General features: G+C 49.4%; 1 protein-coding gene across 2 annotated transcripts in view; it reads left to right on the top strand.

The window, feature by feature from the left end:
- The window catches only part of VWF (von Willebrand factor), a 136,507-nt gene that overhangs the window by 16,341 nt on the left and 107,218 nt on the right, over positions 1–12,948 (top strand). For both annotated transcript variants that reach the window (XM_060167141.1, XM_060167140.1), the window contains exon 6: positions 4,941–5,062. In XM_060167141.1, the coding sequence (XP_060023124.1) occupies positions 4,941–5,062 (122 nt within the window). The remainder of the gene's footprint in view (positions 1–4,940; positions 5,063–12,948) is intronic.

The raw sequence follows: 12,948 nt of genomic DNA on the forward strand, positions 1-12,948 counted from the left end.
TAATGTGAACGTTGGTGTGTTTAATGTTGTCCCAGAGGTCTCTTAGGCTGTCTTCATGTCTTTTCATTCTTTTTTTTTAATTCTGTCCCACAGCAGTGAATGCCACCATTCTGTCTTCCAGGTCACTTATCCGTTCTTCTGCCTCAGTTATTCTGCTATTGATTCCTTCTAGTGTAGTTTTCATTTCAGTTACTGTATTGCTCATCTCTGTTTGTTTGTTCTTTAATTCCTCTAGGTCTTTGTTAAACATTTCTTGCATCTTCTCGATCTTTGCCTCCATTCTTTTTCTGAGGTCCTGGACCATCTTCACTATCACTATTCTGAATTCTTTTTCTGGAAGGTTTCCCATCTCCACTTCATTCAGTTGTTTTTCTGGGGTTTTATCTTGTTCCTTCATCTGGTACATAGCCCTCTGCCTTTTCATTTTGTCTATCTTTTTATGAATGTGGTTTTCATTCCACAGGCTGCAGGACTGTAGTTCTTCTTGCTTCTGCTGTCTGCCTTCTGGTGGATGAGGCTATCTAAGAGGCTTGTAAGAATGTTTCCTGATTGGTGCCAGATTCTGTATCTTTTTGTTGAACTACCTTTGTTAATTGTGTTATTCAAGTCTACTATTTTTTTTTACTACCTTTTGTCTGCTTCATCTACCCATTACTATATGAATAACGCCCTCACTGTCCCCCCACCTTGTTTGAATAACTACTAAATTTGGCATTATTATCATAGTTTTACATAATTGGTGCTTCTTTGGCTATGCCTTCATGTTTAACAAGTTCTTTGCTCATAATTTCTCCTTTTATGTTACTATTTTTTGTAGGTTCAATTTCTATTTTTTAAAAAACATCCCTTTATAGTTCCTCGCTCAGAGTCTGGTAGTGATAACTGAAACAAACACTCCTTCATTCTTATATGATATTTTAGCTAGGTATAGAATTCTAGGACATTGGTTATTTCTAACAGTGCTTTGAGGATGCTATTCCATTGTTGCTGTCGAGAAGTATGTTGTCAGTCTAATTGTCATTTCTTCACAGATAATGTGTCTTTTAGCTTTGTGTATGAGTCATCTCATTGCTTTTGGTATTCTGAAATTTCACTGTGCTATTTCTATGTGTGGGTTTTATCTTTATTATCTTGCTTGAGACTTTTTGTGACTCATGAATCTGATGATTCCTACCTTTCATCAGATATAGGAAAATTTCAGTCATTTTCCCTCTTCTGTTAGACATATGTTGGATATTTTTATTCCACCCTATTTTCCATGCTTCCACTTTTCTATCTCTTTATCCCTCTTTGTTGCTTGAGTGGTATAGTCATGCTGGCTGGTGAGAACCAATCGTGTGCATCTTTTCCAGCTCCATTTTCAGTAATGTCATGTTGGTAGCTTGAAACTGGCCATGGTGGGAGTATTTACACCATGGAAACAAGCAAATCAGGGCTTTGCTTTCCCCCCAGAGAGCTGGCTTATCAGCACATCACCATTTAGATCTATCTTCTAGTTCACTAATTCTCTCTCGCCTCTAATTGACAGATGATGTCTAATCTGTCAGTTGACTTTTCTTTTCTATTTCATTGACTATATTTGTAATTTTAGAAGGTAAATCTGGCACTTTTCAACGCTATTATTTTTCTTATTGTCTTGTTCTTTTATCAAGTTTTGATTTCTTCTTTATAACAGCAATTTAAAATATATTTCTTTTATAACCTCTGTACAAAAACTTTATTATCTGAAGTTTTTAGAGCTTGAATCTTGTTATCTTTATGTCTGCTGGGTCTTGCTTGAAGTAGATTGTTGCCTATGTTGCATAATTTTGGATTGTAAGCTCATCTTTAGAAGGGTTTTATGCTAATTTTTTAATATGGAGTTACTGACTCTCACAAGAAGTATAAATTGGAATCTCAATGCTAAATGAGGGCTTTCCTATCACTATAAATTCTCAGAGGAGACTTTTCCCCTCCTATTCAGAGTCCAGACCAAGGAAATAAACTTCCTTTTTATTTTCTTACTTCTCAGAGTGAATTTTTTTCTTGTTAGCTTTCTCACGGAGGGGGTAGTCCTTCAAGACTGCCAGGACCACAAAGGGGTCTAAGCCCATCTCCCTACATCAGGCAGACCCAAGACTCATTTCCATCAATCTCCAAGGAGCTGTTAAAACCTAAGCACATTAGTTGGCAAGATTGCCACCCCCACTGTAATACCCTGTAGTCAGAACATCAAGTCGTATTTGCCAGTTCTATTCTTAAACTTTCTTTCCTTGCTTTTAAACTTTCTTCCCTTCCCTTCCTCCTTTCCTTCTTCTCCTTCTTTTCTGTCCCTTGTCATTCCCTCTACTTTTTAAAATGGGATTAAACACAGATTCAACAGGATATTTGTCCTTTGCAGTGGCAGAGTTTTCAGATTTTTCTAATGTGCTGTATTGCCAGAAATGGAAGTCCCAGCCCTAAGATGTCTTCTTCTCCAGGCTTTAAGATCTAAAAAAATAAAAATGGTTTGGGATTAACAGATACACACTACTGTATAGAAAATAAACAACAAGGACCTACAGTATAGCACAGGTTATATTCAATATCTTGTAATAGCCTATAATGGAAAAGAATCTGAAAAAGAATATATATGCGTATGTATAACTGAATCACTTTGCTGTACACCTGAAACATTGTAAATCAACTATACTTCAATTAAAAAATACTAACTAAAAATGGGACCTATGTTCCTAGGGAGAAGGTGGTGCATGTTGGCAAAAAGTCAGGGCTCTGGTGATATTTTGGAAATCACTCTCAGAGGACTGCGGGTTAATTTTTTTTTTTTGGTTGGCAAAGACTCGACAGTTAACCCTGCTTCCTGACATCATGGGAGCCTGCCCAGCTGGTTTTAACTCTGGCTCTCAGAGATTTTTCTATAAGCGAGATGATTTGTAATTCCATCTATAAGACATCCTTATGTCTCATTTCAGATTTAGCCCATAGGGTTTCACTTCCTAAAAGGTCAGGAAAGGATCTAGAGGTCCTCTAGTCTAACCCATCATTTTACATACGAGGAATCAGGCTCAGGAGATTATGGGATCAGCCCAAGATCACACAGGGCGATGGAAGGAGAACTGAGACCAGACCAGGGGTCTTGATTCTCTCTCGGGCTTTCCCCACATAGCACAAAGCCTCTTCTCCGCCTCTTCCTTGAGATGGTGTATTAGAAGGTGGGCAAGCCTGTGTGGCGTGGTGACTAAGAACCCAGAGAATGCCTATCATAATGCCCGGCACATAGTAGAAACTTCACAGATTTAAGTGCCCTTCCCTTTGGCTTCTCCATGTATTAGTTTCCTGCAGCTGCCAACAAACTACTGCAAGCTTGATGGCTTAAGACAACAGAAATTGATTCTCTCACAATTCTAGAAGGCCAGAAGTCCAAAACCAAGTTGATGACAGGACTACACTTCCTCCAGGGGCTCTGGGGAGAATCTGTGCCTTGCCTCTTCCAGCCACTGCCAGCCATCCTTGACCTGTGCCTGCATCATTTCAGTCTCTGCCTCGGTCTGCACACTGCCTGCTCTGTGTGTGTCTCTGTCTGATCTCCCTCTGCCCCTCTCTTTTTTTTTTTTAAGATTTTTTTTTTTTGATGTGGACCATTTTTAAAGTCTTTATTGAATTTGTTACAATGTTGCTTCTGTTTTAGTTTGCTCGCTTTTTTGGGGCACGAGGCATGTGAGATCTTAGCTCCATGACCAGGGATCGAACCCGCACCCCCTGCATTGGAAGGCAAAGTCTTAACCTCTGGACCACCAGGGAAGTCCTTACCCCTCTCTTATAAGGACATATGTGATTGCGTTTAAGGCTCACTCAGTGAACCCAGGATAAGCTCTTCCTCTCACGATCCTTTATTCAATCACATCTTCTGCTGTAAAATAGTCACAGGTCCTGCGAACTAGGAAGTGGACATACCTTTGGGGGCCATTTTTTTCTGCTCCCCACACCCAGAGGCCAACTCACTATACTTCCAAGTCCTGCTTTTCTTTTTCCGGGGATAGTTTATTTCCTATTTCCAGGTGCATGATCTGACCCTGAAGCGTGCTTCACTCTTCCAGATCTGGCTATGCAGAGGGACTGCTTGCCTTGCTGCTCCGCTAAGCCCCTTTGCAATGAAGGTGCAGCAGTTCTATCCGGCCCTGACTTGGTACCGGGCCATGCAGGCCCGGAAGGCCCTCACAGTCTCTTGTGGGTGGCTGATAGGAGCGTGTTTGCTGTGGGTACCAGGGCACAGATGCTCTGCGAGCACCAGGGATGCAGTGATGCGGATGCTTAGGTTCATGCCACATTCTTACCTTCATTCTGCAAAAATATGTTGAGTATCCACCGTCCAGCAGATAAGAGTTTAGAGATAAGAGGCACAGCCTGTGCCCTGAATTAAGGAGCTCACAGTTGAATGGGGGGTGAATATAAGCAAAAAGGATACTAACACAAAGGATGGTGAGAGCTTTGATAGGGGGATGGCCAGGGTGCTGAGGGAGCACAGAGAAGGGGCACCCAGCCAGACTGGGGAGGGAGACAGGGAGTCGAGCTAATTCAGAAGGGCTTCCTGGAGGAAGTGGTTCCGGGGCTGCATCTCAAAGAATAAATTGAGAGAGTCAGGGTAGTAAGGGGGTGGAGAACATTCCTCACAGAAGGAGGAAAGGGAGCAAAGTCCCGAGAAGCGAGAGTGGCTGGACTGTTCCTCATCGCCTTTCCTGGCATCTTCCTCACTGTGCCCATCCGCCCAGCCACCCCCCACCAGACGCTGGCTGAACCCGGGTGCCCGTGCCCTGTGGTGGTAATGCTGGGGTACTCCTGCCACAGATGCCTATGTTTTAATCTAAAGAAAGTTGATTCAGGTGGCAACAGACCTAGAGTTCTCACTCAGAAGTCCCGGGTCTCACGACCGTGGCTTCATCCTCCTGAAACTTTCTCCACAGGGACCTTGACCTCGGACCCCTACGACTTTGCCAACTCCTGGGCCCTGAGCAGTGGGGAACAGCAGTGCCAGCGGGCGTCCCCTCCCAGCAGCGTGTGCAATGTCTCCTCCGAGCTGCAGAAGGTGGGTCCACCCAGGCTTGATGTGGGCTGCGGGGTGCGGGGTTTCTGGAGTCAAGAGGCGGGACGATATGCAGTCCCAGGTCCTCCACCAGGGGAGGAGCGAGTCCCCCTGGCTGCTCCGTGTCCCACGGGCCGCTTTCCTCCTGAAAACCAGCTGGGGCTAGAGTCGCGTTGACGCTAATCCTAATACTGTCCTGGGCCTGGAGCTCTGAAGATGGGCCTGGTTGAATGAGCTGGTACCGCGAGTGACTATACTTTTCTGTTTTCTGTTCCAACGCCCTCTCAGTCCCAGATATCACCATCATCACCTGCCACCTGTCTGAAATTCTGGGGTAGGAAACCATTCCTTTGTAAGGGCCCAATAAGTGGTTGTTATAAAGCACAAGTATGGGGCAAGGCCCCAAGGTCTCACCAGCACATCAGCAGGAAGGGGGTTACCTCCTGGTGGGGGAGGGAAGAAAGCTGGGGGGAGGGAGGAAGGTGGGGAGAGGCAGGGGCAAGTCCTGATGCCCCCAGCTTGGATGTTGTAATAGTTTCCTGAGGCTGCAGTAGCAAATTATCTCAAACCCAGCGGCTTACAGCCACAGGAATGTATTCTCACGGGTCTGGAGGCCAGAAGTCGGAATTTGGTTGCAAGGTGTCTGCAGGGTGGGCTCCCTCCAGAGGCTCTAGGGGAGAGTCCCCCCTGCCTCTTCCAGCTCCTGGGGGCCGTGGGGTTCCTTGGCTTGTGGCTGCCTCCGCCACTCGCTGCCTCTGTGGTCTCGTGCCTCCTGTGTGTGTGCTTCTGTCCGGAGACAGAGCAGATGGGGGCTTCTCCTGCCCCTCCCCACATGGCCCTATTTCTCCCTGTACTTAGCAGCTCTTTCCCCTTCAGGGTTACCCTTTAGGATCGCACTTGGAGAGGAGGGGGTCTGGGCGGGAGGGAGTGGGCAGGACTGCACGCTGTCTCCTCCTTTTGCGGGTGGAGATGGCCTTTGTGCTTCTGTGCGGGGTGTTGGGAGGATGATGCTTTAGGTGGAGAAAGACCTCCCTCTATGGACGACCTCCCTCTCCCCCTTTGGGGGTCAGGCTGCCTGGGCTGAGGGAGGAGAGAGCGGCATGGCCCCAGATGCGGCTGGGCTCTCGTCAGCACATGGATGCCCTGTCCAGGCTGCCCTCAGAGACTCACTGTCTGGGGAACTGGGTTCCTTGGAGGTGATGTGAGTCAGGTTCCCTGGAAGCAGAGGTTTGTGGGCAGCGAGTGACCAGGGAGGCTCTCAGGAAGTGAGAGGAGCGGGGCTGGGCAGGGGGAGAAGCTGAATACCACGTAGTTACAACCGAGGCCTCAGCTGGTCCTTCAAGGAGCTCTGAAAGCTGCGCTGGCCCCATGGGGCAGGGGGGCCCACCCCCACCAGTCGGTCATTGGGTGTTGGCTGCCTCTGGGCAAGGAGACTGGGTGGCTCCCTTGGGCTGAGGGCAATGCCTGCAGAGTGACTCGGCTGTGAGTCCCCACCAGCCAACACCCTCAGCTCCCGGTGGGTGAGTCCTTCTGCTATGACACCCAACCCCTGGTCTACGTGGGGGACGTATACCGCACCCAACATCCTCCGCAGAGCCAGCTACTCGACAGCATCGCCTCCCTACCTTCCACCCCCCGAGCCAGCACGCTGCCCCAACCCACAGCCGTGCAGGGGGAGGGCGGCCCCTGCTGATCCCCGGGACTGTCGCCATGACGGGACTTGACAGGCCACATAAGCCCCTCGCCTGGGCCTGTGCGGTCCCGCAGGGCGAGGAGGAAACCAGAGCTTGCGCTGGCGCTGGGGGTTAAGGAGCTGCCCCGAGTCACCAGCTAGCATTGCGGAGTCAGGATTCACGCGCTGCCCGCCCGCCCCCGTACCGCCTCTGCTGTTCTGCCTGCGCCATCTCAGGCTGCCCAGGTGAATCCCACCCTTGTGTTTTCCTTCAGGAGCTGGGCTCCCTGAATCTTGAGGTTCCTTTCAGCTCGAAAATTCTTTGTGTGTCTCTCTGGATTGGACTAAAGAGCCAGTTGATAATAAGTCTCACTAAATATTCAATGGATGGATGGATGCAAATTAGGTAATTTATCTAGGGATTGGGACACCCCCATGATCACAACCCCGAATCCTTCATTTGTAAGACCAAATCTGCATGTAAGTAGAGAAACTCCAGCCCTCTCCTCCTCCAGTAGCTGAATAAAACACACAGCCATCTGCACACGCACACACCTACCTTAGCGTGAGAGAACTTCAGTGTTAGCTGCCCAGACTTTCTATTTTCATGGAACAATTTGATCTTCTGAACCAAGGAGTACGTCAGCACCAGGAAAACGCTCTGGGTTGTGCTCGAGCCAGCTGCCTGGACCGTAAACACAATTTCCAGTTTATCAACAAGTACATTCCTAACGCCTCTTTTTCTTGGGTTTCCAGTGTTTCAGTGGTGCTAGGTTTTCCAGCTGACCCGGAAACATCTCTGTCACCTGGAGCGTAGCCCAGTACTGGCAACTGACAGAGGCAGACCAAGTTCTAACCCCGGGGGGAGGGTGTTATCCTGGGGAAGGGGGGTAGTTTCCTCTTCTTTCCAGGAAAACTTTGAAGCAGCAGCCGCTTGTCCTTGTAGCTCATTAAGTGTTTCCCATCCCTGGGCCACTTTGTAACTCTGCTTTGTAACTCTGCCCGGCTTTGTAACTCTGGGCAAGACACTTGCCTTCTCCAAGCCTCAGTTTCCACATATGTAAAACAGGCCCAGGACCAGTGCCTGCTCCTCGAGGCCATCGTAAGGATAAGGGAACACGTGTGGAGTGCTTAGCCCAGCGGGGCTCAATTGTACGAGCTGTTATTGTTATTAGTATTCCTTTTGTGTCTGTGTTTGCCCCTGGAGTGGCCGCACTTTGAGAGTAGGAGTGGGAGAAGCAGGCCAAACACACACAGTACTTTAAGTGTCAGCTCAAAACTCATTGTTTCTCTCCTCCCCTCCACCCAGCTATAACCCCATTCTTTTGGAGGCGGGGATCGATCTGAGCACAGCTTGGGGTTAGAGAGAGAGCAAGTTGCCTGCACACATGGACACGGAGGGGTGGGGAAGTGCAGGAGTCAACTTTTCTTCTGGGGCTTCTTGTAACCCAGGGCCATTTGGGATTGAGGGCACTCCAGGAGCCCGGTGCATCAGGGAGGGGAGGCGGAGGGATTTTATCCTCTCTTTCTTTTATTTCCAAACGTACACGTCCATAGGTGGCTGTGGTTCGCTGTCTCCCACCCTTTTCAGTGTTCTCTAGGCAGGGGTAGGATTGCGGGGTTGGTGGAGGGGAGGGGAACGGGAAGTTAGTTGGTGAGCTGGGTGGGGGGCAAGACCTCTGATACCGGGGGCGTGGGCTTGTCTCACTTTATTTTGCAGACACAGGCAGCGCAGAGTAAGTGCAAGACAAGTGTTCCCGCCCTCGGGGTACAAAGGAATGCTCTCATTTACCCCGAAGAAGTGGGAGGTGAAGACAGGATTTTCAAACGGGGAACCTGATACAGAGGCGGAGTAGAGGAGGGAGCTGGGCACTTTGTCTCCCGGAGACAGAGAGGGAGGGCCTGGGGGGTGGGGCACTGGGGAGGTGCTGGGAGAGAATCCAGACGCCCCATTCGTGTCCCGGGTGCCTTTGGAGGCTCCAGCCGCACACTTGCTGCCCACTTTGTCTCCTGGGTGCCTTGAAGTTCTCACTAACCAGTGTCCTGCGAGCAGCTTAAGAAATTGGTTACCAAGTTCTCAGTGCTGGGCCGAGGCCCCCCAGACACTCAGACCTCGCAAGGCACAAGCTCCTTTTAGGTCCGAACTCCTGTTTCAGGTTGTTTACCTGAGAAGAGGGGCTGGGCTCTGTCTCAGCCAATCAGGCTGTGTTTGCCCACGAGCGGGGTGCCCCCCTCGGCTGGGACGCACACAGACATCTCCTGGGAGGTGACTGATGCGGTCTCTGTCCACAGTCTGCTTAGCCCCGCTGGGTCCGTGGGTTCAGAAGTCGGGGCTGGTAAATGGGCATCATTGACAAGGGTTTGCCATTGTGGCTCCAAGAGCCGTATTCAGTGGCAAAGTGTTCCGTAGGGGAGACGGCACTGGCTGGAAAGCTTTCCTTGAGCCGCCAGAATCTATTCGCCCACTTCTGGAACTTTCTGTCTTTCTAAGGTGGCAGCAAGGAGTCAGCTCATTCTGAGAGCCAGGTCATATTACTTATACCCGGGGGATGAATGTTTCGTTGTTATGCCAACAAAACCCGGAGCCTCTCTGCTGGGGTGAATAATGGCTTGTTTAATGGCACACAGATGTGCGGGTTTTTTTTTTTTCCAGCTTTTCAGAGGGCAGGACTGCTGGAGTCTGGGGCTCAGGGTGCAGACCTAGTAACAAAAAGCGCCCAGCTATAGATGCTCAAATAATCGGCGTTAATTTGCAGGTAACTCTACTACACAATGAATGTTTGAGAAAGATCCTTAGGTCGCTTTTAAAAAAATCTTTAATTCTGTCAGTCTGGGGAATGTCAGCAAGGGCTGAACCTTACACAGGGATCCTGTTTCTGTCCTGTAGTCCTGTCTGCAACGTGAAGCCCGCGGCTCCAGGAGGCTGGATGTAGGCTGCAGCTGGTCCATGCAATGCTCCTTCTAATTAGAAAAAAGGCACCCCTTTCTCAAGACACTTTACCATCACCTGCTGGGAACTTGCCATAGTAAACATTATAAATGTACCTAGAATGTAATACACACGTATGCTGTCTACCATGGGAACTGTAGCCTTGGGTGTGTTGCCACTGCACTGTGTGACTTGCAGAGCTATGCTTGATGGCCATGAACTTGGCCTCGCTTCCACTGGGAGGTGTGTCGCTGCAACCCTGCTCCTCCTTAGGATAAGCTCCTCCAGAGTGGAGGGCCTGCTTCTGCTGCTCACATCTGAACATGAGGCCACCTCTGTTACCGAACTCAGGTCTGGCTGCTGGCTGCTCGCTGCTGGAAAGTCAATACTCAGGAGGCAAGTGCTGGTAGAAACAGAAATGTTGCTCTAATCCGAAAGCCAGCAATCTGGGGAGAAGGCGGACTCGTGTCCCAGAATCGACACCAAAGGTTTTGCTTGGCCATGAAAGTTTTTAAAGGGAAAAAGGGAAAGTAGTTTCAGTGAATCATTGAGATAGAGGGTCAGATTCATCGCCATCCACTGCGTGCAGGCTTGTCGACTCTTTGTCATCTTTCTTTGAGATGTTATATTGTTCACACAGTTTGTGAGATTACTGAAGGGGAAGCTGGGGAAAAGATCTGGTCCCCTGTTAATCACTTATTCTCCGTGTCTATCTCTTTGATCTAAGGAAAGAACAAACAGATTAAGCAAAGAATTGTGTGATCAAAAGATCTGAAAGGTGTGCTTGGGTTGGAGGTTAGTGAAAATATAGCTTTGCTAATGGGACAGTACAAAAGGGGCCTCCTGCAGAGACCTCGTCCTGCAAAAAGCTGCTTATACTCTCCTGCCCCTGGCCCACTGAGTCCTCTCCATACCCCTCCTCAGAATTGGTTCTCAAGACGACTAGTCTTTCTTTTCATCAGTGTTAGGAATCTCAGGCTCATAATAACTCAGAGTGATATGAGATTCCAGAAGCTATCTAGTCCAGTCCCCTGCCCGTGTATATTCAGATAGGCAGGTGGTACTGTAACCTGGACTTTAAGACTCAAGTCTCTGAGACATCCTTGCTGGGCTCTTTCCAGCTGTTGTGCAGAGCTCAACCCTATGCAGCCCTTCTTGGCTCCCTGAGGAGAAGTCACCCCTTTCTTTTACCCCCAGTTGAAGATGAAGACCTCCCTCGGTGCCCTTGAATACTGGAGAAGCCAGATGCTTGCAGTCTGGTTTTTCTAGGTCCTATTCAGGACTTCGCGTCCAGTGGTACTCCCATCAGTCACCTAACAGTCCCAGGTTGGCTGTTTTCCACTGGCTCTGAATTTGACGTTCATTTGGGGAACACAGTCCTTCTTCCTTTTGTTCTGTTGCTGTTCATGTCTGCATATTTTCTCCCCCTCTCCTCCTCCTCTGAAAGCCTGCTGTTCACCTGTAATTCCTCTTCCCCCCCAGGAAGTCACCTGTCCCCACTGGAGCTAACATTTGTAAATACTCATGTTTACTTTGAATGACGATAACATGTCCCCTCCACGGCACAGAGAGGCACACGAAATACCCATTCTGTTGGGGACAACGCAATTCACTCTTCACATCCTCGTGAAATATTGCCCACGCCTTTTTTTGCAAAATTCGTACCCAGCCCTTTCTCCTGTTTCTGCCCACAGTCGCCCTGGAAGGAGGCTCACAGGCCTGGAGGGAGGTGATTTGGTGGGAGAGGGGCTAAGTGCCCTGGCAGAGCTGGGGGCTTACTGACCACATCCACTCCTGGCATTCCTGCTTCCTCTCCTGGCCTCCTGCTTTCACTTAATTGGCCTGGAATAGACTTTTCTTGGAGACTGGGAAGAATTTTGTTATGTTCGTTTGCTTGGTAGGATAGTTGTGATTCATAGAGAGACCAATCCTGTGAGAGTCTGGTCCAGGGAAGGTCAGTAAATCTCAAGAAGAGATCCTTGTAACCCAGGACCCCCAGAGGAGTTAGTTGTCAGGTAACCTGAGCTGGTTCTGCAGATGGTGCCCACGCACTGTGTCCTAGTGATGCTTACATCCGAGTTGGGGTTTGAACACAAGTACACACACACATGTACACACGCACGCATACACATACACAGGCATACACACACACACACGTACACATGCGCACACACACACACACAACACACACGTATACACATATATGCACACACATACACATATGCACACACATATACACATGTGCACACACATACGCACACACACACAGATGCACACACACACACATTCCCCTTTTCTCAGAGTGAGAGCTGCTCTCTCACGTCCTCCGTAGGCTGAAGAACGAGGGCTTATTTGGGGTACTTTGCCGAAACCTGCGAGTCCGGGGCGCGGGCCCTGGTTTGGCTTGCTTTGCTGTGTCCTCGCGTAGCTGCGTCCCTGCTCTGCAGTTCAGTGTCCCCTCTGAAGACAAGTAGAGCTCTGCCCAACACTGATGGAAAAAGCACCCTTTTCCTTTCCAGCAAATTCCCTCACCCACCTGAGTGCAGGGCGACAGAAGGGGCAGTGAGCCCCTGGGCTTGTGGTGGGACAGTGACCTTGGCCACTCTGCCTTTGGGGGTCTAGCCTCATGGCAGAGATCAGGGGCTGCCACAGGGTTTCAGCATTTCCCTCAGATTAAGCAGATGCAAATGCATCCCTAACCCATCAGCCTCAGAATCCTTCCATGAAACATTTCCTAAGTGGCTTTCTTTCCCTTCTCCTCCTCCCTGGCGAGGCCAGGAACCTGAAGGTGCCCATCAGCACATATTTCCTGAGATGTTTTGTATCTTAACTCTGTGCAAGTCAGATTTGCAGTCTCACTCAGAGACAAGACACATAGGAGATATTGACACAAACAACACGTGACAGAGAACAACACAAATGCCATTTTGGGTTAGTAAAGGGTGAAGTGGTGCAGCAGCTCCTATCACACAGCTGGTTATCCTTCCTGACCCAGAGCAGGATGGGTGGAGCTGCTCCAGCCCCAGAGCTTGGACAAACCCCAAAGTGGGAACCGGGGGCGGGAACTCGGCCCTTGTCCTCCCAGCCGGCTGGTCCTGCCCTGATCCGTACTCAGATGCTGCCCAGGAGAACAGGGTGCAGGGAGAGAAGGGTCCTTTGGAGGACTGTGGCCATCTCCCTCGGCACTGGGGACTTCGGTGACATATCCAGTTACCCTACTTCTCAAGAGGGCTGAACACCCAGTATCTCAGAGAGAGGAACGTTCAGCTCCACAAAACCCTCCAGTTA

This window comes from Lagenorhynchus albirostris, chromosome 11 (genome assembly GCF_949774975.1).
Source record: "Lagenorhynchus albirostris chromosome 11, mLagAlb1.1, whole genome shotgun sequence".
Classification (NCBI taxonomy): Eukaryota; Metazoa; Chordata; class Mammalia; order Artiodactyla; family Delphinidae; genus Lagenorhynchus; species Lagenorhynchus albirostris.